The 27,319-nt window shown below is 45.1% G+C and overlaps 1 protein-coding gene across 4 annotated transcripts; it reads left to right on the plus strand.

Moving 5' to 3' along the window:
- The first annotated feature begins 11 nt into the window (after positions 1-11).
- LOC105569667 (long-chain-fatty-acid--CoA ligase 4) lies at positions 12-26,040 on the plus strand. 4 transcript variants are annotated; one of them, XM_012026309.1, is made up of 8 exons: positions 12-231; positions 20,729-21,083; positions 21,520-21,888; positions 22,249-22,644; positions 23,000-23,312; positions 23,561-23,824; positions 23,945-24,220; positions 24,301-26,040. In XM_012026309.1, exons 2-8 carry the CDS (start codon positions 20,733-20,735, stop codon positions 24,453-24,455), a joined length of 2,124 nt encoding a protein of 707 aa, XP_011881699.1. In that variant the 5' UTR covers positions 12-231; positions 20,729-20,732; the 3' UTR covers positions 24,456-26,040. The 4 variants fall into 4 exon arrangements, with proteins under 4 accessions (XP_011881699.1, XP_011881697.1, XP_011881698.1 ...); XM_012026307.1 differs by lacking the exon at positions 12-231 and adding an exon at positions 2,500-2,734; XM_012026308.1 differs by lacking the exon at positions 12-231 and adding an exon at positions 5,551-5,913.
- Positions 26,041-27,319: the final 1,279 nt, after the last annotated feature.

The raw sequence follows: 27,319 nt of genomic DNA on the forward strand, positions 1-27,319 counted from the left end.
TCCGCGCCGAGTCGGGCTTACTAACGGTCCGCGAGCACGGCCCGACGCGCGTATACGCTTGTAATGTAACGCGTTCTGCGATGAGTCTCGTCTGACACTGACGCACGCCGCTACGCCACGCCACGCCACGACACGCCACGCCATTAAGGACAGCGAGCTTACGGAGAGCGGAGCTTTACCGAGCCCGAGCGTCTCAGCAGCCGAGAGCGGCGTAACTTTTGGACGAATAAGGTAACGTAAACGGATCTCTCGCCCGTCGTCCGTGAAAGTTGAACGGAATTCTGTTACGCGGCCGGGGGTTGCGGGCTGTCGACATCGCCGACGTGTATTTTTCTTTCTTTACGTCAGAACGTTTGCTTCTCGTTTGTGTACGAACGACATTTACTGAGTAAACCGCGGAGACGTTTCACGGGCGTTCGAAGTGAGACGAGTTGACGCGGAGATCGGAGTCGCTTCGCTCTTTCGGCCTCGAACGTAAGCGGAGTAAACCGGAGTAAAACAGACGTGCGTCCTCGCAGAACGGAACGGCGGGTCGCGGATCGACTCGCTAACGATCCTCGCCCGAGATCCCCGCGTACCGGCGCGTAGGTACGCACCGTGATTGCCCGCGTAAACAAACGACGCGCACAAGCATCCCTCCCTCGCCTCAACGTCAGCCTTTTTTTCCTCTCCCGCTGGTCGATTCTGAGCTCGCTCGCATTGCGGTATTCTCGGAGCGGCGCCTGGCCGCCGCGCTGGCCCGCGGACACGTGCGGCTCGGCGAGTGACCGGCGCGACGATATTGCGGCCGACACGGTACGATACGCCGAGGAGAGAAAGAATAGAGAGGATCACCTGCCGCCTCCTTCGACTCGCGTTCCTTTCTCTTCCCCTTTTTCCAGCGACGTAGATGAACGGTAAATGTAACAATTACAAGCCGGGCTACCTACGTCTTGCCTCGTGACCTACATTGTCGTTTTCTTGTACGTTGTTTAGTTTTAACTTAGGTGATCTTGCCTGAAGTTTATTTTAATGTAGATCAACCTCGATCGCGGTTCAACTTACCCCTTTTCCGGTCTTGAGAAGCGGAAGCGAGTTAAGCCGGGATTAAAGTAAATTTGCGCGTTCGAGTTACAGCGAATTCGCTGTTAATTCGCAATTTAAAGGTGGAAATCGGTAAGAGGAAATTGTTCGGAGCTGGAACGCGCTCGGGGGGTACGTTGCGAGGGGTCGTCTGTTTACTTTTCTTATTGGCACGCGCTGGCGACGTGCGTGCTCCCGTACGATCCGCGTGCGCGTCGGGACGCGATACGTGCTATCGTCGTTCGCCGAATATCTCGCGCCCATTATTTTCCGGCGCGACGCGTCCCGGTTTGCGTGTCGCGCGCTTTCGAGGCGAGGTCAAGGGTGGACGGTGCCGAAAACCCAATCGTTTTCGAGTTAACCCGCGGGGGAATTTACCCGCGAAGGGAACGCCGGGAACAAACCATAGACATAGTGAATGTAGACTGCGGGTCCCATTGAATAAGCTGAAACTTGTGAAGAGAGAGAGAGAGAGAGAGAGAAAGAAGACATTCTTTCCCTCTTTTACATTATCGTAAAAAGAAAAAATCGCGCCTGCGCAGTACGAACTTATGTCTGTAGTATAGTGTAAGAGAGAGAAAGCCTCCTTAAATTTTCTCTCTCTCTCTCTCTTCACAAGTTTCAGCTGATTTAATGGGACGCTCAGGTACTCATAGTCGATTCTTATTTCAAAATCATCTTAAGTGTTGCCTTAAGAGGCTAATATGGCTCTGTGATTGGTTAAAAACGCATTAAGAGTTTAAAATGATCTTAACTATAAGAATTGACTATGGAATGCCCGGCTCAGTCTATATTTATGTTTACGGAACGAACCAGAGGCTCGATCACGAATCTTCTTCGCGAACTCGTATACAAAGTGTGAAGAGTTTCATTGATAAATATTAAGTTCGCCGATGAAATTTCTTCACTTTTCACGAGTTCACGCTGGAGAGAGTTCGTTTTGACGAATTCAGAGACACGGCCGGGAATCCCTTGCTCAGGCGTGAACTCGCGAAAGGTGAAAATTTTCCCTCGACAAATATTGAATTCGTTAATGAAAAGCGAAAGATTTCATTAACCAGGTCAATATTTGTCGATGAAATTTTTCCACGCTAAAGGAAAAGATTCGCGATCGCGAATCATCGACTGTGGTTCGCCAAATGTTGAATGAGACTAAACGCATCACGCGCTCGGGACAAATTAGGCTCCGCTCCAGGGTCTTTTATTTTCGCGAGTCGTGTCGGCTGAGAGAAAAGGAAAAAAACCCCCCCCCAAAAAAAGGGAAAACCATCTGACCGAGGGAAAGCCATGCCGCGCCCCGCCGACAGGGGACGCTCGTGGCGTCCCATCGATCCCGCTGGCAGAGAGAGTCGCTAGTTGCTAGTTTCAGGCGGCAAGATGGCCGCGGCGTTGATCCTTCGGTCCGCTCGCATCCCGCGTCGGCGACGTCAGTGCGTACGGGTAGTCGAGGTGACTGGACGCGTGTGACACGTGTCGCGCGGTAAACGACGGAGCTGGCAAGTGCGCGGGAAACCCTTCGGAGACGCGACGGCAATGGCGTCGCGGGTCGAGCGTCATTGAGGATAGATCGCGTCCACACCGGGGCTGCGGGCTGCGCCGCGGAGCATCTCCCTTCCAGCACGTGACGTGGCGGCTCCGCGAGGGAGGAGAAAGCCCTTCGCCGCGCGACAATGTAAGCGAGACGAGTTTTCCGTGACGTACACGGGCCGATGGAGGGTTACCAGTACGGGAATTCCCGTAACTCGTTATCGAGGCCTCGCGGTACCGTTAACCAACAACAATCCGCGAAAAGCTGCGTCTTTTTCGATGATCGTCCTTGCCATTGGCTGCCGCTAGTCAACGATATACCGAGAAGCATCGGTAGCGAGTTTCAGAATCCCCGCGCACGGTATAGCTCCGTTTGGGACGTTGAGCGACTCGCGCGTCTTCTAACCGAAGAGGAATATTTTGATACTCGGGGGGGGGGGGGGGTAGTCGCATCATCCGATTGCATCACCCCGTGCGAGATCTGGCAGTTGGGCCTCTGCACTGTGTGAACTATTTGACATTGCATGGACTATCGTATTACGACAAGTGGTTAGACGTGGCCGTATTGGGTCCAGCTGGAGCCAGGGGTCATTGAACTAATTATCATAATCCGTACAGTATGGGAATTCCGAGCCTATCGACGACCCTTCGGTATCGTTAACTGGCCACGTGAAGGTAGCGGTTTTTTTTTCCAAGGATCGCCTTGGTCGTCGCTAGTTAACGATGCCGAGAGCCAACGGGTCACAGAATCCCCGTGCCGACGCGTGTCCCGAGACTGATTTCGAGCGGACGGCGTTGAGATTATATTTGACGGTGTCCGATTTTTGCGTCCGATCTTTGTGGACACGGGGGAGGTTTTGGCATGCAAATTGTCACGCTGGATCTCGCACGATTGCCGAGAACGCCCTCGGGCGTTTCGCGCTTCGGCCCAGAGTCGGTCCGCGAGTTGCCGTAATCGTGATTTAAAGTTCGAACGCTCAGCTGATCGGCGAGCATCGGGAAAGTCGTTGAAAAGTCGATCGATAGGTTACAAGTCGGTCGAGCGTATTGCTGAGCTTTCTCGATTCAGCCCAAACAGCTTGATACAAATAACAAGTTGTTATGAACACTCGTCGTGTGCTGACAATGAGATTTGTGACGTTTCACCGCGGGTTGTGCCTCGCTTCGCGGCCAAGTCGCGCGCTAAATTCCGACGCGTTGAAACTGAAATATTCATTAAGCGCTATAGTACCAGAAACACTTGGCGTGGATAATTAGAGACGCGCAATAAGAGAGTAACTTGACGCCGAGTCTCTTATAAACGGATAAAAATTTAGAGTGAGAATTACGTGGAAAAAGAAAGAATCGAGTGTTAATTTGATGCCTTGAAAAACTGAAGGATGTTTTCTTTGGAGCATCGGAGCACGCAATTAGCGCGCAACTCTGCAACACGTTGAAAGTTGTTCGGCGCCGGCCGGAGGGAATCTCGATCGCGTTCCTTTTCTTTAAAATTGTAAGATCTAACATCGGAGAAAGAGGGATCTGCGCGTTTCCATTAGAACCACTCTGGAGAATGACGACGTTACGGTGCAAACAAGCGGATCTCGTTTCTCCGGCCGTCGTCAGCGTGGCGCGGTGTTATTGGTGCACGCCGTCGGACTTGATCTAGATTGTTTGAAACGTGGAGGCACGCTCCGACCGTGAGGATATTCAGACGCCGACCTGGTTGGCCGTGACGTCGCGCGCGCTACTATTGCCACGGTGAATCGGCATATCGATCCATTATTCGGCTGCCTCCCGGTACAATCAGGCGTGATTCAGTTGGACTAATAAAGTGCCACGTGGCTCGGTGCGAGACGCGTTCGTAATGCGTCGTTTTGCGAAACGTACGTGGACTCGCGTACGCCGATAATCGCGCTATCAGCTGGTAGCTGTAAGGTTGTTAGCAGATAATGATCCGTGAAAGCTTAATGCTCGTTTCTACACGGACAGAAAAATGTTAACCACATGTGGCAACCAAGGCCCGGTTTATCTCCTAAAAGTGCGTATGGGCGCGTATAACGGAATACGTGTCTCTTATTTTTAGCTGGAAAACGACACTCGAAGCTCACCCAAATCGGAGGGGGACACTTCGATAACGTTTCCCTGTTAGTTTAATTCGTGTTTCTAAAGTAACAGTCGGGAAGAGACAGAGAACGAATTAAGTTAAGTTTAAAGTTAACCGACGTTGGTGATACCGGGCCTAAATTTCAATTGCAAGACAGTTAATATTTAGTTGCGATAGCTAAATCTCGTTCTTCTTTCTAAAACTCTAAAAACGAAGGTATTCCATCTCCAGCTGTCTAGATTGTCCATGTGTCAAAGAACACGCTTGAACATAGCAATGAGGTCCCTTTATTCTCTGCCTCACGCGGTTATTCTGGCTTCGCCAGTTCACAGAGCGCCATGGTGGGTCCATTCATACCACGTCCACGGGTAAGACAGACTTGAGCGTTTATGGATCGTTCTCTGCCACCAACCTTACTTTCATCGCAAATGTCGCGCGGTACGAGGGGAATGGCGACGACGTGTGATTCTAGGAGAAGAAATTGGCGACTCCTCGTACGCATGATTCAGCAAGTAGCCAGTGTTCGCTCGAGATCGCGTCGAGTGTCGTTAGCAACAAGCTTTCGAAAGTCCATCCAGGAATGCAGGATTCGGGAAAGCGGGACGCGGTCAAACTCGTTTGCTGCGCGATCAGGATCGACCCCTCTCGCCCTCCCCCGAGTCCCAGATTCGCGAACAGCTGTCCCGGCGCCTCGTGTGCGCGCACACGTCACTTCCACCTCCGATCATCGCGTGGTGTTATCTCGACGAGACCCCAGGCAGGGTCCACGCGCGCGCGGGTCGGTCCGCGGCCAAAGTTCGAAGGTAATCGAGGGCCCCCCCCCCCCTTCCGTCCCGATGTTGAATCGCGGCGTGTCGGCGTAGCGCGATTCAGTCGTTCGTCGGCGGTCTCGTGAGCGAGTCGTCGATCGCCTCGCCTCTCTTCCGCGCGACCACGCACACTCTGTCGTCGTCGTCGTCGTCGTCCGGTCCTTGTACCTCGGTGGCCCACGTACACGGCACACCCGCGAGCAGAAACGACGGCGGTGGCGCGCGGAGAGCAGGCGGTACGCGCGAATTGCACGCACGCACGCACACGAGCGCGCGACACCCACACCATTCTTGGACCAACACCCTTGAGTCGCGCGTAGTGCTAATTTCCTCTCCCGCGGTCGCACGGTGGGAAAAGCGAACCGGCGATCTCGTGAGCAGGAAGGCGCGAGGAGGAAACCGACGTGACGGTTGCCGCGAGCTCGTGAGGTAAGCGACGGGTCCTGTTTGCGTTGCTGTTGTTTTGCCGCGAGCAATCGTCCACCACCTGTGGGCGTCAGGAGCTTGGAATGGCGAATTCCAAGCGCATTCCTCGTCGACGCGACGCGCACCGTAACGTCTTCTGCGAACGACGTTGCGAATCAATGTTAAACACCTCCGTTCGTCTTTGTATGTTAAAGGGACGCTGCAGCGAGTTTGCTCTTTTCACACCTTCCGCATCTGTTCATTCATGATCTTTTCCTCCAGCGTGAACTCGTGAAAAGTGCAAAGTTTCATTGAAGAAATTTACTACTCGTCAATGAAATTTTTCGACGAATTCACGCTAGAGGGAAAGATTCACGATCGAGGCCCTTGGCGACTCGGAGCTAAATCCAGCGGCTCGATCACGAATCTTCCCCTCTCGAGTGAACCCGTGAAAAGTGAAAAATTGTATTGACCGATATTGAATTTATCAATGAAGATTTTCACGAGCTTACGCTGGAGGAAAAGATTCACGATCGAACCCCTGATTTCGCAAGTAATCCAGTAGGCAAAATAGTATCGTTGGCTTTTAGCTTCAATGATACCGTGCTGTTCTCTTCGTCCGAACAGTGGAACACTTTCGACTTGTACATATAAGCAACCTAATTCGTACATTACACAAATGTTTCCACGAGCAGACAGTTCTAGGTGCAAAAGGTGCGAAAAGTGCAGCCTCTCGTTAAACGCTATGATCCCGCTGATGTCGAGCGGAAACGTGCCGCGACGCCTCTTCGAAAGACTTGTCATGCTTTTCCACTTCGCGTCAACGTTTTGTATCGGGCGACTCTGAGTCAGTCGTTGCATAAACTTCCTGTCCGACGCAGTGGAAGAATCGTCGTGTTCACCGTCCGGTCAGTGCACACCGAATTGAGTTCCCATCGTTATCAATTCGCCGGAATACACTTAACTGATTTTTCAAATTCACGGTCAACGTTAAACGGAATCGACGACGATCGTGTTAGCCGACGTCTTTATCAATGAACGAAGGATTTACGCAAGTGAAGACTGGCATCGCGCCAGTCTGCAAATATTTATGCGATCTTATTTACGGCACCGAATGCGTATCGCTATAATTAGAATTTTGCACATTCGTCATTTCGCGATGTTGCAGCGAGGGTTCCTTGTAATTTAAGCGCGTACGCGCGGAAGGTGTGAGATTCACTCTTTCCTCTGGTGAGTTATCTCCTTCGGCAGTCGTATGATAATCATTTCGACATTTCACGCATAAACAGCCGTGGCTGTAATCGATTGGCGCGATAATATATCTCGGCTATTTATTGCTTTCCGCACATACGTGCAACGGATTATATATAGGCTTTTTTTTATTGTAGCACAAAAAACGTTATGAATAATCTTCGCCGACGTTGAATTAATTTTATTGTGACAAGATTATTTATTCTGACAAAAGGGGAAATGCTGTTTCTTATCGATGGTTTAGTCATTGTAATTTTTGTTCAAGTTTCAAAATAGCTGTTTACATTCTGTCACTGGTCATTTTTCTCGAGTTTTTTCGTGTGTTTGGGCCCTAATGCTCGCCGGACACGTCGAATTTGCTTGGTTGACAACAATAAGTAATTAATTTTATTAAGGATGAATTATGTATTTTTTATAAAGCAACTTCCACTTTCAATAAGATGAAGTATTAATTTTCTTGTAGACACACCGATTAAAATATCGCCGGTGCTTTTTCAACAGTCTTTCTTAGTTGCTTTGTTCCCGCTTAGCTGTAAATCAGTTTTACCACGTTTGAATACACATGAGGGCGTCTAACGGCAGTCATTATCGGTGTTGATCGTCAACCTGTCGTGGATAGCACGCGCATGAATATCGATCACAATGAACATCGCGTAATAGAAATGCTCGTGAATTGTTCTTTATTAATTACTCCCGATCAATTCTGGAAAACAACTTTTTGTATTCGGTGACCTACAAGTATAATTCTCTTACCATTTTACGATGCCGCTTCTTCATTGTTCAACCAAGCAAATTTGTCGACGTGTCCGGCCAGCATTCAGGTCCAGACACACGAAAAAAACTTAAGCGGTAAGACTTGGCGACTTGGGGGGAAAAGACCAGTGGCAGCCGAGAATGTGAGCAGCTAGTTTGAAATTTAAGCTGAAAATTCCGATTGGTTGAAATTCTCAAGTCTTACTGCTTAAGTTTCTTCGTGTTTCCAGCTTGAGGGCCCGAACACACGGAAAAACTTAAGCAGTAAAGCTTAAGACTTGAGAGAAACGATCAATGATTGTCGAGAACGTAGGCAGCCATTTCGAAACTTATAGCACTCTGAAATTCTTCAATCTTGAGCCCGGTCTACAATGAGTTGTTAGTCAGAAGTCAAAAGTACACGTCGGCTCTTTTTCTGTCGCCCTGAACGGACAAGGACCGACACATGGTTCTGATTTCTGATTAATGACTGACAACTCATTGCAGACCGGGCTCTAAGTTTTACCGTTTAAGGTTTTTCGAGTGTCCGGGTATCTTCGGTGACATCGATCCCAGGCTCCGAATCGCCAGCGTATTCGAGCTAGACGGACGTGGATGATCGTCTAGACGGAAACAATCCGTAAAGTAGTACATGGTGGTTTCATCGTTGGCCGCGCATGAGGTTATTAATAATAGCGATGTAGCGTGAAATCTCTTCCCCCTCGTGGTCCCTCTTCCGTCGATCCCCTTCCGCTCTTGCGGCGGTGAAACCGGGTTTTTTTTTCTTCTTGCGAGCCGACGCGATCGCGAGACTCGAACTTGTTCGCTTTGACGCTGTAACCGGCAGCGCAAATCGGCACATCCTGATTCCGAGCCCCGATAATTTATTAATATACACTCACGATCCGTTAATTCCTGCCGATATCGAGCCGTTTCTATTCAGGTCACGTGTAATCTAGACGTAAAAAATGCAGCGTGCTATTTTTAACCCTAGAACTCACAACCGGGGTAGATGCCGACCCCAGGCGAACTTTGAACTACGCTTCTGAGCTAGCGAGTGGCATTATCGACTCAGGACCTGGATCATAATTCATTTCAACTCTCTGAAAGTAGGGCTATGTCGGTCGCAGCGTTAGACGTTCGCTGGCAGTGACGCAGCACCGTCGCAAAGCGTGCGTGGGGTCGATATCGACCCCTGTTGTGAGCTAGAAGGTAAAAAAAATAGCGTGTGAGTTCTAGGGTTAATGGCTGGAAAATTATTAATACGGAAGCGCATACGCTCGAACGCAACCTGTTTCGATAAGCGGCACAAATTCCCCCCTCCCCTTTTAAATCGCGTTACATAACGTGTTTCTAGGCGAAGAAAATAAAGCGATTCTCAAGAAGCCTCGTAGCGACGAATCGGTGACACGAGTCGGGTGACCTGGATGTATCTTGTTGTACGCAATTCGCGATAATACTTAATAGAAATGCCTCGGGTTTGTATCTAATTCCAAGATCAGTTATTACAGCAAATTTCTTCGGAGCGAAAGTCGTTCCACGCGAGCAACAATCAGCTGGAAGGGAATTTTTTACTAAGTTTTCAAACTCGCGATTTGCACTTTCCGCGAGACTCTACCGTGTAAAACCGCCTTTCGTATCGTCTTTCTCAGTCTCCTTCCGACCGCTTTCCACGAAGTTGTTTTCCCAGGTACGCACAAGAGCTCTTCAGACCGCGCACGCGATTTCCGCTCGGCCTTAGACCACACTTGTGTAAATCCGCGGTCGGACGGTAAATTAAAGAGCGCTAAATCCGGGATCTCTCTGTTTACCGACTTGAACAATTGATCCAATCTGGGATCCGGCAGCGATTCAGTTTATGAGCGCGCGCACAGTGGCGTGTCAGATCAAACATTTGCGGCGAGCCAGGGAATTTTCTCCCGCAGTTTAATCACACGCCGGCTCGGATAATCGCTTTCGCGCTTCAACGTTTTGATTAATTCGGCGCGTTCTGTACTTTGCCGTTCTTACGCTCGCAGGACGGTCGCGCGATGATCATTGGCGCCGCGTGAAGAACGCGATGACGTTACGTAACCACGGGCGGCGGAATAATCCGCGTTAAAACGCGATTGACTGATAACGAGACCGCACGGTCGATCATATCAATCTGGGGCCTTTTCGGGTTTCGCCCCGGCCGGGTGTTCTGTCGCTAATTTGTAAAGCCTGCTGTCGCATCGTTTGTCCACTCGTCACTTTTGTCTCATACTTGATTGATGCCTACGAGGCATGGATACGCGCGAACGTCAACACAATTTCCCTAAGATGGCCTTGGCGATATTGATCGTCCATTGTGAGAGTGATGGGCTCTCGTCAATTAGTATCGTCCAGTACACTATCGATACACCTTGCCAGACTGTCATCTCGTTAATGCGATCCTATCGACGACACGGTGGGTCACGTCGGTGTCCGAAATTTGGGGAGTCGTCGATCATGCGAAGGATAAAAGTGTTGTTTGACGAGACACTCGGGTAACTTGTGACACTAAAGCGATTGCATTGAATTGTGCTCAGATTTATCTTGACTATAATATTTATTGTTTGTTTATGCATTCGACGCTACTTCAATACGTTCTCGCGCAACGAAGATAACGTACAGTCTGTGATTGAGGATAGTCTGGTCATTACATAAGCGGCGTGATAGACTATTATGTAAAAACCAGTTCGAGCCTCATCTTTCTTTGCGCACGTGAAGTGGGTATCGTTAGGCAAGCATTTTTTTTTATTCCTGTCTTCTCTTTATTTATATAGGTCTCTTGGAAGATCTTCGTTACGAGGAGTTGGCTCAACCCGGGATATTATAATCAAGAAAAATCAGAGCACAATTCAGTGCAATTACTTTAATGTCACGGCGAGTTACTCGAGTATCTCGTCGCATAACACTTTTATCCTTCGCATGATCGACGATTCCCCAAACTTTGGACACCGACGTGATCCATCGTGTCATCGATAGGACGGTATCAACGAAATGACCGGGATTAGATGTGGAACGCGGTGGTATTAAGGTATTAATCACTTGAATTTCATCGAGGAGACCCATCGTTGTCCTGTTTTGCTCGTGCTATCTTCTCTCGTCGATTTTCGCGAATGGGCTTTTAACACGAAGCGGACTTGAATTTGTCGTTAACCAGCGAGAATATTCAAGAAATCGCTGAATCTACCGCGTACATGTAGCCAGTACAAAGTTCAGCGGAGTAGTTTTGAGATGCGTATTATTAGATTAGATAACACAGCGGTCGTACATACGCAGTAAAAATCTGTCGACGTGTCAAGCCAGGTCTATTTCCGCTATAACTGGCTCTGAAAATACCGATATGCGTGCTTTGAGAGACACGCGCATTTAATTTACGTTTTATATAATCGATTTTTCCGCGGTAAAATACCGGCATCCTTGCCAGGCGGTTGACGAAAGGTGAAAAAGAATGAGCGCATCTGTATATCCGAGAGAATTATCAATGTTGAGATCGTTGATATTCGATCGTCGATATTTATCTCGTTAATGTAAATTTATGGGAAACGATCGGCGCTCGGTATCCAGTTAAAAAATTAGCACGTGTGAGCGATTCTAGGCTCGTCCTCGTTCTCCTTGGCATATCCCGCCGTGATTATTCTACCGACGAATTTAACAGTGAACGTTCGGTTCTGTTTCACTCGGCTCGGGTTAAGTTACGGCCCTTAGAAGCTTGTTAGCGCGGTGTCGAATTATCTTGCATATGCGACTGTGTCACGTTCGCCAAATGCGTCGTGGAGGACGGGTCGTCCGTGTGTTGCGGATACGAGTGCATCGCCGCGGCTTGTTCCTATGCGCTTAAAGCACGTCTGTGCTCGTAAAATTGGGTCAGCAGCGTTAACGTCGATATACCCGTTTCGTCGAGCGACGTTAACCAAGGTTGGCGTCCGCGCTACGCACGTCACGAAAGGCAGAACGATATCTGGTCGTGACTTCGAGCGCGAGAGAGAGAGAGAGAGAGGGAGACATAATTTGCTTATAATTAGCATAAACACGGGGAGGCCTGGCAATTTCGATAACTTGAGGAAGTACTTATCTCTCTTACAAAAGTGCAGGACTGTGAATGAAACCGACGGCGTGTGCGATTCTCTAAAGAGGGCAATGCCTTTTCCGATTCCCAGAGACACGGCGATGATTCATAGGGTTCGGTCGTGTCAACGCTCGTCGTAATTCATATTAAGCAGGCCGTTCCACGGCCCTTCTTACGGTTGGTTCCCATAATTATTCCATCGTAAAAGTGCAACATAAATTTCAACTAATAAGAATTCTTTAATGTCGCCAGCGATAATTGACAACGTCAGTGCTTCCGTGACCACGCCTGGCATTTTTAGTAACACAGGAAATTTATTGCGAAACACGTTTTACCTCAGCCAGGGTTTGAACCTGGACCTCCCTACACTCTAGGCGGGCGTCTCACCAATTCGACCACCGAGGCACGTGATAATCTTTGTCGCAATAACAGTATAAAGATGTTGTCTACGCGTCTATTTCGACCTTTTTGAACTGCGCGCCGATAAGGGTCGTCGGCCGCACGCAGAACTATCGAGTATTCGATTTTTTAACTTTTTCCCTCCCCCCTTTCCCAGATGCGTGGGAAACACCATGTTTTAGGTCAATGGTGAATAATCAACTAATAAGAATTCTATAAATTTCAATCCTTTCAGCTTTAAATCTGTCTCCGAATATCGACGCGGAGTGAGAATTTTTGGTCGTCGTTCACAGCTTTCAACGATAATAAAATTGATCGCTTGATCAGTGTTTTACGAGAACACGTAGCTGCTTGGTGCCGCACGGATATATCGCGAATGAATATCGTACGATCGAAGAAAAACACTTTGAGGCTTACCGCGCGTCGCTTAAAACAATTTGATACCCGTCCAAAACAACACATAACGCGCGGCGCTTGCGTTACGCGTGTCGGAGCAAGGAATATTATTCGCGCGTTTTTTTTAATACTAAAATCAAATCAATTTTTTTTCCACTTAATGAATTCATCGATAAATGTTAAGTGTCGGAAAGTATACGGTCGACCGCGACGTGACGCGTGCGTGCGTCGCGATGACACAACGGTGAATGAAGGCTGCCACCCGAGTAATGACGTAACGCGTGGAATAGTGCCAGTAGACGGACCTTTATCGGTATTACGACGTCCTTTCCGCGCATCTTCGCGCGTACGGCACCGAACTTCGGACTCGCCGATAAAACTATCGAGCGGAGCGAAGCCTGGCCGCGCGAAATCTCGCCGCGCGGGAGCCGCGTCGCGCAAAACCCGATTACTCAATGTTTTGAAATATAATTATGCTCGGCGGACTTTAGTCCTCGGAAGGCCACCGGCAGAATGTAAAATTTCACCAACTTTTCAGCGCGCGGCAGGTAAAACTAAGACTGTATAATTGATTGCGAAAGAACACGTGTCAGCTTCCCGTGTTTTTTTTATCAGCAGTTTTCGTTTCTTCGAAACGCTCTGTATATATTTTACTCGGTCGACTTCTTTCTTTTCTTCTGAAGAATAAGCAAATCTCCGAGAGTTTCGAAAACCGTGAACACCTCGCGAATTCAGATGTCGCGAATCCTCGAGGGATCGCGAAAGGTCTCGTCCGCATTGAAAATTCCCCGGCATCGTCCGCGATCTGCTCGGCGCGTTCGGACGTTGATTTTTTGCATCCCCGTGTAGCTAACGTGCGTCAAAATTAATTGCGCGACAACGTTTATTTCCGAGTGCGGGGAGACGGAGTTGCGTGCGCCGGCAATAAATTTCACGCAATCTCGCGGGGCGGATGAAGCTTGAACGGGCGAACACAGTCCTCTCGTTCTTTGTACCGTCGATTCTTATCGCGAGTCAGAATAGTTATCTACGTCGAGCAACGCGAACTTTGGATCATAGCCTTGTAAAACGGGCCGAGCACAAGGTGCGCGGGTTCTCGCGATATTTATAACGCCCGCCTCGTACATATTCATTCGCCCTTCGCGATACAGCAGCGAAAGTGGCGAGGAGATATCGTACTGGTCGAGTACCAGATGAAAGGAAGCACAAAGAACGCTCCGTTTGCGACTTTTGCACTTTCCGTCGCATTGTCTCGTTGTCAGCCGCGTTATGTCACCAACAAGCATCGCATTGGTTTCGCATTGTGCGCGAGACACTTAGTTTTTAAAAATATTTTCTCATGTAAATTCGACAGTTTTTCGACCGGCTGCTCTTTGCACCGTCGCGTCGAAGATAAACGCGCAATATGTATTTTATGCAAATCGAACGCTAATTAAAATACAATTGCAGCACTGAGAACATTTTTCATAGGATAAACCAACTGAATAGTGTTTCCGATGGTTCACTTTTCCGACTACGTTTTCCGATGAAATTATGGACACATCCGATAAAATGCAGTCACACTGAGAATCGCCTTTGGATTTACCATATTACGTGCCTATCGCGATGAAAGTCGAACTCGGATGTCGCTTGGGGGTTAAACTCCGAAAATCGGCCGATCCCCTTCGTCATCGCGCAACATTTCGCGCTCGCGTTTCGGACTGCCGTGCGTGCATTCCGCCGCGAATTGACACGTGTATCAGGGGGCAAAGTGCACTTGACCGAGTCAGTTGCCGCGCGGTTAACGGACCGTGAAGACCGCGGCGGGCGATATCGAGGAATCCCTTGGTTTCGCGTGTCCGGGGATCATTCGTCGCAGGGACCGGACTGTCTCCTCGAGTTCTGGCGTTGCGTAAGTGCACCTCGCGGCGCGCTCGTGATACACAAATCTGATGACCGCCCAGTGAAAGGTTACTCAGCTAAACGGACGAAGCCGCGTGACGGATGGAAATCTGACCTGTTGAGTAAACGGCCTGATTACATTTTACGGTGCAAAGATTAGTCGCGCGTTTGCAGACTTTAAAGTCAAATTTCTTACGCCCGATATACCGTTAACTTACGTCCAGTCCTTTCCGTTTCCCATTATTTTACTTGGGTTTTTCTTCCCTCCTCTTTTTTTCATTGTTTTGCACGCAAGTCAGTTGTTACATATGCAGCAGCTCGACTTGACGTACTTTAGCATATTATCATAGGTGTGTTACGTAAACACATACTCCTGCTTTCTGCATCTAAAGGCCTGTGTCCACGATGCTAGAACCTGGTCCAAGAGAAATGCGTAGCCAATCAACTTGCAGCTTTTCCATTGGCTACGCATTTCTCTTGGACCAGGTTCTAGCATCGTGGACACAGGCCTTGAGCAAACAAGGCATTTCTAGTGAGGAAGAATTTAAAACGCATGAATATTGGCGTCGACTCCCTCACACATCAAGAAGCATTTTATCACCTTTGCTCCAATTTACTGGAGTTGATAATTCAGCAAGTGTCTCCTTCGTTAAACACCGATCCAGTGCTTAAAGCGTCCGAAGATAAGATTGCAATATACTCGGTATTTGCGTCCGGCCTATGTTGCAGCGAATCGCGTCTCCAAAGATTGGCGAGTTTAATTTGTCGTTCTGAAATATGATCGACGAGCACGCGACGATAACGCCGCGATAGCGCGAAGGTCGGCGAGGACGATCGAGAAGTCCTCTCGACCGTAGCCGCCAAGACGAGGCCGACCTCGAGGGCCCCTACACACCGGCCGCCGTGTCGAGGGCCATTTCGCCGACGACGAGCGTAGTCTGATGCACCGCATGCACACACCCCTCCCTTGGAGGCCACGCTAACTCTTGTCGACTTTGGGAATGGTTTTTCTCTTGCAGTGTTGATTAATCCGCATCGCGCACCGAGAGGCACCCAGCCGGGTGGAGTGTCGATCTTGGAAGTAAGAGCGACCGGATAAGAGAAACCGCCACCATGATCGTGGACGATAAACAGTGAGTCGTAGCGTAAACGCACGGGCTGCCCGCCGTAGCTACGTAATTCGTAGGACATGAGCCTGTGCACCGCTATGCATCGCGCCGTCGTACGCTGCGTACGACCGCATGAGCTCTTCTCTTTCTCTGCTGTATTTTCTGTCTCGCTGTCGCTTGTACTATTACGATTCTCTCTCTTTCTCTCTCTCTCTCTTTCTCTGCGCCCTCGGATGCGAGAACGGCTCACGATGTTAAATTAAACGCGCCGTGGGCCTCGCTCGTACGACTTCCCGAAACGCATCCGATGGGATCCCCTCCGTGCTCTTTGATTTATCTCGCCACGCCGCGATACTCGAGCACGTTTCTTTACGATTCCCCCCCCCCCTCTGTACGTTGCAATTTAAATCGCACCCTATATTTAGTCACGTTTCCCCTCTATATTTATATATCTGCGGTCTTCGCGTTCTCTGATATTTTTATCGCACCTATTTTTAATTTTCTCACGTCGCCGCAGAATCCCGTGGTGTAGCTTGCAACTTAGCCGCCGGTTAAACGGCCGTTGCTGTTGTCTTCACTGTTTCTCTGTCGCTTTGACCCGTTTCTCGCTCCCAGCATGACGATTTTGTTCTCGATGTTACGTTATCGGCATGCGATATGTGAAATCGTAGATCGCATGATAGTGTATCGTATATTAAGTACTTTATATGAAATTTGGCCACGTGATTCTAATCTCTCGTTCAAATTGGTAAAGGCGGCATGTTGTAAATTGAATTCAGAATCGCTGCTGCGTTTAGCGTTCAACAGGACGTAAGTATATCTTCTCAGTTTCTTCCTTGGAGAGACATTTAGATCGGCTGTCGGTATAAAACTGATAGCGCACATCAAGAATCGGAGCAATCGATATTGTTACAAGGTCGATCGTGAGCCTCTGTGGAAAAGTATTGGTCGTGAGTTTCTTTACGACAGATTTTTACACGATAATTGTTAGCGCCTGAATATAAGCTGCCAGTTTCAACGCGACTGACATTGCGCCGTTGAAATGTTCGGACTAAACTGTAATCGTTTTCCATGTAGTTTGTGGACCTTATCTATGGTAATTTGTTTAAATAAATTTTGTATTTTGTATACTGTACTTTAACATATTTAAATTACGTATTAACTGTGCGCTAGATAACACGTTAAAGAGTATGTTAAGCGTTGAATTATTATATTAAGTAAATGCAAGATGTAGATTCAACTTGTATCAATTTGTGTTAAAGGAAAAAGCCAAGACGCAAAGACGTTTATTTTTAATGGATTCCGCCGCTCTCTCTTCTCTGTGTCAATTTTTAATAAAGGCGCGATAGGAAAACCACAGAGTTAGATCAGCTAGTAAGGTATCATTGCTTCGACTCTACAGTTGCATAAGTAATGCGAAACTTTTCCGCCCGAACACCGATAGCACACTGAAATAAAGATAAAGCTCTTCACGACCTCTTAATTGCCGCAAATGAGAGAGGAGAATGGATATTTCGTAATGCCCACATCGATTTTTCATCGTCAGAATGAAGGGGCGACTGTTGTAATACGAGTTTACTTAATTTTTCACCGTCGCCTACGCTGTCATCTCGTTACTCCTGCAAAATTCAGCGGTCCAGTCTTTTTTTAACTAAACATTTTCGTCTCGGTGTCTTATAAATAAAGTCGTAGGAATATATCTTCGACTGTTTGTTCGGCGCGTTGCAAGGGGAGCAGCAAATCGCAATACGCAAAGTGTGATCCGAACTCCTGTTCGCTTTCGCTGGACTTCCTTTGCGATCGCGAGAGGAAAAGTCTTTTTTTTTTATTCGACTAACGGGGGTTGGTTGCGCGGCAAATCGTTGGGGAAAAAAAAGAGGACAAGCCGCGAGGTCTCGAGAGCTCCAGCGGGCGATATACTCCGGCGTTTGACCGTGAGACGCCTGTTACCGCACAGCTGACCCCCTCCGTCCCCCTTCGACTTCCGCCATACGCACGAGACCCTTTGGACACACGCTGGATCGCAGATAAGGCCCGAGAGACCGGTTGGCACCATTCGTCCACCGCGTGCAATGTGAACTCGCGACGTTCAAAGTCCGTATAGCGATAGAATCTCGATTGCGCATCCTCTCTCGGTGTCTTTATCTACGATACTTCGATCTTGATCCTTCGATCGTCGCACAGGACGCTCTTCAGTGTCACCGAGTGCTCTTCTAATCACAAATTCTATAACGTAGACAGTTCAACGAGTTTCTTCTCATTTTCTAATTAATATACGAGACTTAAGATATAATTAGAAAGATGCAAGTAACGGTCGCAGTTGATAAAACCAAGCTAGATCTATTTACGATTTAATTACGATTCTTAATCTATTTAATTGTTTATTCTAAAATTCTTTTTAGAAAAAAATTTTACTTTTAGACTTTTAGAAAATTGGATTCTTTTAGAAAAAAAGAGTTTATTCTAAAAATAATCGATACTTCAAAAAATTTGTTTCTCTTGAACAGTTTCTCGAGCCGAAGGAATATTTAGTCCTCCCTGTATATCGATTATACGAACATTTCATAAAATGTTGAAAAAGCGATTCGAAGACTGGCTTTATACGTCAATATCTTTGCTCTATTTCCCTATTTTCCTCCTACTTATAGACTCATAAATTATGCAATCGTGCTATTCTTTCTTCTGCGACGAATGTAGATTTAATTTCATGTTTGCCTTACGTCGTGTGTTACCGTATATTTCATATTTAATTTTTCAATGCTCTCATGATCAAAGGAACGCAATTAAGTCGCAATTATGACTACCCGCGTTTTACATTTGCATCGTGTTTTTACATTATCTCATTAATAATAATGGGTTATGAAAATATATATACAGTAAAATTATTTGCGTTGTTGCGTTGAACGTTCAGACTGTGGCGCAAATAACAATAATGTCGAAGCAGAAGATTAGATAATGACAGTCAATACATACTGTGACACTTGAATAACAGATTAACGTGACTCTCTGAAATCTTTCTTAAAACATCTTGTCTAAATAAGTTTAACTTATTGCCGAAAGGAAAAGAACGGTTGCTTGTTGTCTTCGGTATGTGCTCCTGTACACCGCGTAATATCAATTGTTAGAAAAAAAAGCATTTTTATTGTCTCTACAAAAGTAATGATATCAAATTGCGCCGACTAAAATGGATATTTATACAAGCTAGATGCTTAATTATTTTTTATATTAAAATGTTATATCCAAGCAATCGTGCATAAGATTTTACCGAAAGAAATAAAGAAGGCAATAGTATTGAGACAAAAATTTTCAATACTTCTTCAATACAAATATAACGCAAACAACTTTGATACAAATAAATGTTTTATTAAAAGACGGCCCTTTCTACTTTAATCAATCAAAGCTCGCGTCAGACCTACTTGCTGTTTTAAGTCGAATCTCAGAAACGTGATATAACTCGCGTTTGTTTCTCGTACGCAGTGTCACGCATTACGTACGATCGAAACAATAGCGAGCGAAATCGAAAGAAACTTGATTAATAAGCACATCGCGGCGTGAAGTAAGTATTGACTTAACTATAACGTACGGGCAGGGAGAGGTGGCATAAGTCCGTCGTGTAAAGTTCAGGGATGGTCGGTATATCGCGAACGCGATACCGCGCAATCACCAGCAGAATAAAACGTAATCGATATGCGAGTCCACTGATCTAAATTGACTTCGTGGCACAGCGCGAGCCGATTCTATCGGGACCGGACTTGACCTCGCGAAACCTACGAGCGGACTTGAAATTAACTTTTCGGATTCGTCCCTTTCTCGCGAATACAGACAGTTAAGTCTAGCACTTGTGTGTCGTGAAATGACTCGCTTTTCTCGCGATATTTATATATGTGAATTTTTCGCAATATGCGTATATACATTGTCGGATAAATGAAAAAGGAAAGAAAAATGAAAGATTGGTAAAACGTTTCCTGCAGATCACAAGTTATCTCAAAAATCCTTCTTAAATATTTCAATATTGATTAGATAAGCCCTCGACCAAACGTATCTCACGAGGTGTCTTATCGCCTTGAAAAATGTCGCCAACGCATAAGATTTTTTCACTTTATTGCCGGACTAAGAAAAATGCATGTGTCACGCGTTGTTGATCGTATGTGGACACGGTTTTTTTTTATTAGCGTTGAAAATCAACAGTGCGGGCATCCCGGCACTACGAGGCGATGCGCTAATTAATCGAACTAATTAAATGATATGCTTTTCTAGTTCTTCGCTGCAGGAGTACAATTACAGTCTTATAATTGTTGATGCGCACTGTCGATACGTGTGATTGAATTTGTATCCTATTGCTTCAATAGCTTGTTATCCTATCACTTTATCGATCTTGATAGATATGTTGTGTGCTCCAAGAGCGCTTCTTCTGTCTTTCCTGCGCACGTAGCATGATAAATGTTATATATAATACGATGAACTATCTGTTAAAATATTGATAAAAGGCGCCAATTCGCCGGTAGAAATTCCATGAAGGAATTAATTCCGATGATTAATTGTCGCTTATCGGCCGCTTATCCCGCGTATGAGAGATAGTGTTCAATTATTGACTCAAATTATGTCCGCAAGACGCATGACTCCGTCCGATAGCCTTTGCTCTCGTTTATGCTTCAGAACTGCTTACTCGAGTAGATAATTCGCTTGATATAGATAAGAATGGGGTATTGCGAAATTCGATAAGACAAATTTCGCGGGAGAGATAGATTATTAATATTCAAATCTTTCCTTTCTGCAAAAGTTGAAAAGCTAGAACGATCGAATTATATAATTACAATTATCCTTTTCTCTCTTGGAGGAATGCGAGAGTGAAAAGATCTAGTTATTAATGTACGTATCATAGATTTGGCACTTGTAATTTTTTTTTGTTCCCAAATTTCACGAGCACCGAATGTTAGTTCGGAGAATGTCTTGTAAGAGATAATCTAAATATTTGAGTGGTTCCTTTACTTAACAGGGAAATGGAAGGTTTCTGGATCTACGGCGCGATCCACGCGATCAAGGCTCTGTCGTACGTGTACGACTTGCTGACCTTTCCCGTGTATCTCATACTTCAGCGACCATGGGAGAAGCGCAAGGCCTCGCGGAGGATCAAGGCCCGTCCGATCTCCAAAGATGACAACCAGATTACTTACAGAAGCGTCGACTCCCCGAAGCCGATGCACGTCATGCTCGAGCGCGAAAAGGTCGATACTCTGGAAAAGGTGCTTCTTTGGGTCGTCAAGATGCACGGCGATAAGAGGTGTCTCGGTACCAGGCAAATCTTAGCGGAGGAGGATGAGCCTCAACCTAACGGCAGAATCTTTAAAAAGGTAACGCAGATATTTAAGAACGAATATTTTAACGTCTGCTGTGAAAAGTTCTCGTTCTATATACTGAGAAATGGAAGTTGAAAGGAAATTCGTAGGCAGAGGGATTCTTAGGACGCGCCAACGTGTACTTTTTATTATTAGAGGAAAGTTCTCAGTTATGAGGTATAGGTGTCTAATATGAGATAGCTGGTTTTCAACACTCAAATTCAATCACAAATCTTTTCGCGACGATTACACAATCCAACAATTAATTTTCCATTAAACAGATTTCACTCCAAGGGCGATAAATTCATGGTGTAGTCAACAGACGATGTCTATTAATTTAACCCTCCCCCCCCGCTATTTCATAATAGGGAACTTTTTTCAATATTTAATATCAGCGTCGAAGAGAGGCTAATTTTAGTGTTGTAACATTTTACACGTTTTTCTTTTTCAGTATAAAATGGGAGAATACAAATGGAAGTCATTTAGTGAGGTCGATAAATTGGCTTCTTCCTTCGGCCGGGGTTTGGTAGAGCTTGGTATGAAGCCACGTAAAAACATCGTTATCTTCGCCGAGACGAGAGCGGAATGGATGATAGCGGCGCACGCATGCTTCAAACAGAATTTCACCGTGGTGACGATCTACGCGACTTTGGGCGACGAGGCTATCGCTCACGGTATCCACGAAACCGAGGTGGACATTGTCATCACCAGCCATGAACTTCTGCCCAAGTTCAAGCGACTACTGGACTTGGTGCCGACGGTGAAGAAAATTATCTATATGGAAGATCAGCTCAAACCAACCAGCACCAAAGGTTTCAAGGTATGTTTTAAATATTAGTTTTCAATATGAATTGGGAGTTAGATGACTGCGCGTTAATCGCAAGTGTACAAATTTTTTCTCAGGCTTTCCTTTTGTATAGTTATGTAGTGTTAGCAGAATAGTTGTAGCAAAATCAATTAATAATTCAAATAACCGGTTATTAGACGCGCCGCGCATGAATCTGTCGGCGTTATTTCCCTTTTAAAACTGGTTTTTGCTTAATAGCTGTGACATTGACTGTGATTGTCTGCTATTACGTTATTACGTAATCGTTGATGTCAGTACTGCTACTTATGGCCAACAGTACGTCACTTTCTTGGGTTTTTTTCCGGTATCCTTTATTGTTTGCTTTTGTTTTAGGACGGAGTGCAGCTGCTACCCTTCGCCGATGTCATCAAAATGGGCAACAAGTCAACTGCGAGCGCTATCTCACCGAAGAGCGATGACACCGCTATAATTATGTACACGTCTGGTTCGACCGGAGTACCGAAAGGCGTCCTTCTCTCTCATAAAAATATCATAAGCACTCTAAAAGCCTTCTGCGACGCTGTCGAGATCAGGTCGGACGACGTTTTCCTCGGTTTCCTGCCGCTAGCCCATGTCTTCGAGTTACTGGCCGAGAGTGTGTGTCTTTTAAACGGAGTGCCCATCGGTTACAGCTCGCCGCTTACGCTGATCGACTCGAGTAGCAAGATTCAGAGGGGATCAAAGGGTGATGCTTCCGTCCTACATCCAACTTGCTTAACCGCAGTACCGGTAAATATCTTTGCAAGTCATTCAATTTCTTCCTATCATTTAGATCTTGAAAAGAAAGTTTCTCGTTCGCTAAACAGTCATCCAGCGTGTAAATTTAATTCAATTTATAAGTAAAAAGATGAAAAATGATTTAACTGTATAATTTCTTTATCTCCAAATGGTTTTTTGATTTTAATATAATTATTATAAACACCTAAAGTTTAATCAGGACTTTTTTAAGATATGACTCAAATACAAATGAGAATATGTGAATTTCAGCTTGCCCGGACTTAAGTATGATTTGGCGTTCTCGTTTGTATTTGAGGTACAATTATTATACGTAGTGCTGACACAAGTATAAAACGTTTTGTTTTAGCTTATTCTCGATCGCATCTCCAAAGGAATAAACGAGAAAGTGAAGAAATCTGGCCCCTTCAGACAAGCTATCTTCAATTTCGCGTACGAATACAAACTGAAGTGGACGAAGCGAGGCTATGAAACACCTCTCTTTGACAAATACATCTTTGGAGCGGCGAAACAAGTGCTCGGTGGTCGGGTTCGGCTTGTTCTCTCTGGAGGCGCTCCACTCAGCCCAGACACTCATAATCAAGTGAAACTCTGCCTATGCGTCACCGTAACTCAAGGATATGGTCTCACGGAAACGACCTCTTGTGCAACCGTTATGGACAGTATGCATCTTTAATACTGCATATTTGATGATCATGTTCTTCCGCGTGTATTAGGCTCAAAGTCTGTTTTATTCAGTTCGTTCTGGTACTTTGAGAATTTGGTTTTACTTCGGGAGATTTCGAAAAAATCAGTAGTGTCTGTAGATTTGAACTCTGATATTTTCGATCATTTGTTTACTAAGCAGCGCACGTTTCTCTGCGCCACACTCGCCACCCGATGATCACGTTATGTTATATACTTCTTTTAGTGCACGATAGAACCACCGGGAGAGTCGGAGCACCCACTACGGTTTGCGATATCCGATTAGAGAATTGGGAAGAGGCTGGCTATCGAGTCAAAGATCATCCACATCCTAGAGGAGAGATAGTGATCGGTGGCGACATAGTTTCCGCTGGTTACTATAAACTGCCGGACAAAACGAAGGAAGACTTCTTCCAGGAGGACGGCAGACAATGGTTCCGAACAGGAGATATTGGCGAGATTCATGCTGATGGTACCATCAAGATTATTGGTATGTTACAACAAATATCACGAGCATAATATCTTTCTATTTCTACGAGACAAATATAATATTCACATTGACAATTTTATTATTTTTGATGTCTCTCTGACGATGAATGTCCGTTTACAGACCGAAAGAAAGACTTGGTTAAACTACAACTAGGCGAATACGTTTCCTTGGGCAAAGTCGAATCCGAGTTGAAGACTTGCCCTGTCGTAGAAAACATATGCGTCTATGGCGATGCGAATAAAGCGTATACAGTGGCGTTGGTCGTACCTAACCAGCATTATCTGGAAGAAATCGCCAGTAACCTAGGGATAACGGGAAAGAGTCTTGAGGAGCTCTGTGGCAATCCACAGATCGAGAAAGCGGTACTCCAAGAACTTGTTGAGCAAGCGAAAAAATGTATGTTTCTTTATGTTTTTGACTATTATTTTTGCTATTGTCAGTAGAGTTGATTGTTATTCGACTTCTGTTGTTTGTAGGTAAGCTTCAAAGGTTTGAAATACCAGGTGCGGTGAAATTGTGTGCAGAACAATGGTCGCCCGACATGGGTTTGGTTACCGCGGCATTCAAACTCAAGAGAAAAGCGGTTCAGGAACGTTATCAACATGAAATTAATAGGATGTACGCTTCGTGATGTTCCGCCATAGGTTGCACTAAGTGTTGCGTGTAATGGGGATCTAAACCTAAGAAATCACCTTGTCCAACAGACGGTACCTCGATAATTCATAGATACATGTAAACTTTGTCATAAGCTCACATGCTGGTCACGGGACATGTGCCGAGTTCGTGGCAATCGCGTGTAATGATATCAAACGATCCCAGCTTTCTTTGTGTGACTTTCTCGGTTCCGTCTTAATTAATGGCAGTCTGATTCATTGACGTTTGATCAGATCAAACAGAACAAATTGTCATTAATTCGGTTGGTTGTGTTGGAAAAAATCGTTCGCAAAACGCTGAGATCTTTTGATCTAAAAATGAAAGTATCGCTTTTGAAGGCATTTCTTCATTAGGTCTTCCGAGCGCGACAAATTTTTCGCCAATTTTACATCGATTGTTTGTTATACGCAAGTCGAGTGTTCGATTTTGTTACATGAAGCCGAGAGATTTTTCTATGTATCACTTTACGCATTGTCACATACTTTACGTATGTATTATCGAGAGCAAATAAAGATCGTAAAGTGATACCATAGTGCGATATTAGAAAAAAAATGGTACAAGACGATTTTCCGTTAGGAAAGTTGTTGTCGTCCTACTCCCTCTACTTTTATATCAGTTTTGTCTATGTCACTCGATTCGTCGCGCCTGTATTTCAGTTGTGCATCTAATTGTTGGTGTTAACGAACCAGTCACAATATCTTTATGAACAAGCAGGTTTCAATTAAATTCATAAATTCATACGGTGTACTTATTTTTAAGCGTTATTCAAAATTCGTTTTTAGAGGGGACGGGATGTTTGAGAGGGATTTTCTCAGAGAGCTTTTTGTTTTCTGACGAATAATATATCATATGTATATACATAGAAAAGAAATGAAAGGCTGTTTGTGTTCCGCACGCGTAGATAAATTTCAAGACAAATTTAATAATATATAAATTAAAATTTCTCTCTCATCGACTTACTACCACTTAACATTGTACTGTTATACCGTCTGTCTAGCAATTCGTCGACATACTCTGCCTACTTTTTGAAATATTAATTCAAACATCACAATATTTCTCCCAGCAACAGAGAGAGTATTTTTGTGTATATGCGTATGTGCGAGTGTGTATATGCGCGCGAGGGTATTTGATTTTCATTGTTGTATGCTTGTGTATGCACATATATGTCTATAAGAAAAAGATTAGCAAGTAAAACGTATGTGAGCTTATAAAGAAATTATGTTTTACGAGTATACAATTGTTCTTTACTGTTAAGTTTCCACGCGCATGTCTCTGGCGGTTCTAGTCGTGAGACTAAATTTGTGTGCATTAGGGCAGAGACGCAATATTATTTTGCAATATTTGAAATATTTAAAATATTTATAAATACTTTCAAATACAATATATCTTACTGCCTAATTTGCCTAAATAAACAGAATTTTGCTGCAAGCGTCAGGAAAGTCAATTTTCAAAATTTATCACGTGTAACTTATGTATTTTCTTTTATATTTATATTATACATATACACTCAGAGATATACGTTATATTTTTCAAATATTAAACTGAGTATTACACCGATTGTACTTCCTTTTTTTATTCACACGTTGGCGCATATTTCGGCATATGGACCTGACCCTAGACATATGATATATCGACTGCGCGGTTTTTATCTCTTCGAAATAAGAAAATTAAAAAGATCGTTGAACCGTAGCTCTGTCTCTGTCTAACGACGCGTAGGGAAAGAGACAATAGACATTAAATTTTAGCCCTACTCAAAACGATAGACGAAGACGGAACCACGGTCCAAAGTATGTTATCCTTTTCTATTATTTGTACAACTTTAAAACCGAACGCACCGTCTATATTTTTTCATGTATGTCTATGGAGCCGACAGAGAAAACAGCGCAGTATCCAGAAAACTTGTACCATACAAGATTCTGCCGTGCAAAAGGCGCGTATAGCAACTACGTTAATATATGCGTTTACACATACAGACACGAAAGCTTAATGTTTTTCTTCTGTTTCGTTTTGTAAAAACGAAAATAGCAGGAGCTAGTATCAGTAATAATCGAGCGAGGGCACGAAACGACGAGCGCTAATGAGAGCTAATGAGGCAGCTAGCTCACTTTTCTTTATCATTCGCCACGAGAGTTCCTGCGATAGCTAAGTGTATGAGAGTTGGTACTAATCTCTATTAATTATTAAGCGCTGTACATTACTTAAGTAGACATTTTTGGACAATTGTTTGGTGTTATGGCATCAAAGATTAATTATTATTAATTATAATGATTATTAGTAATTATCATTATTTGGAGATAATTTGCAAAATAAATGTACAAAGATGTATATCACTGACTTCATCGTCATTGCAATACATCTCTTTCATCGTCACTTATTCCATGTCCCAGATATGAGCCACAACTTTTAAATTCCAAAGGAAATTAACGTGCAGAATTTCTGAGCATACTTTCCCTTATTCCCGACTGTCACGTATGTCACGACAAGTCCTTAGCGTTTCAGCTCCTCTCTTATGGCTCATCGTTCGGGGATATCCAGTCCGCTTAATTGATCGAGCGTGCGGGGTAAGAAAATGCGACGTGGAAGTGAAGTACGGTATAATAGTTTATTCATTACAAATGAAGAAATCGTTAATACATCGATCTATCAAGTTGGTCATTTGCGGTAGGCGTAATACAGAATGCCACTCTCTTTCTACTTTCAGTAGATGTACAAACTACATATAAAGTGTATACGATTGTGTACGTGGTGTCACGCGTTTTAAATACACACATACGCTATATTAAAATCTGTAAAATATACATACACGTACATATACATACGTGCCTACATAATACGCGGCGC

The sequence above is a fragment of the Vollenhovia emeryi genome, unplaced genomic scaffold (assembly GCF_000949405.1).
Source record: "Vollenhovia emeryi isolate VEMERY1.0 unplaced genomic scaffold, V.emery_V1.0 DF939123.1, whole genome shotgun sequence".
In the NCBI taxonomy this organism is placed as follows: Eukaryota; Metazoa; Arthropoda; class Insecta; order Hymenoptera; family Formicidae; genus Vollenhovia; species Vollenhovia emeryi.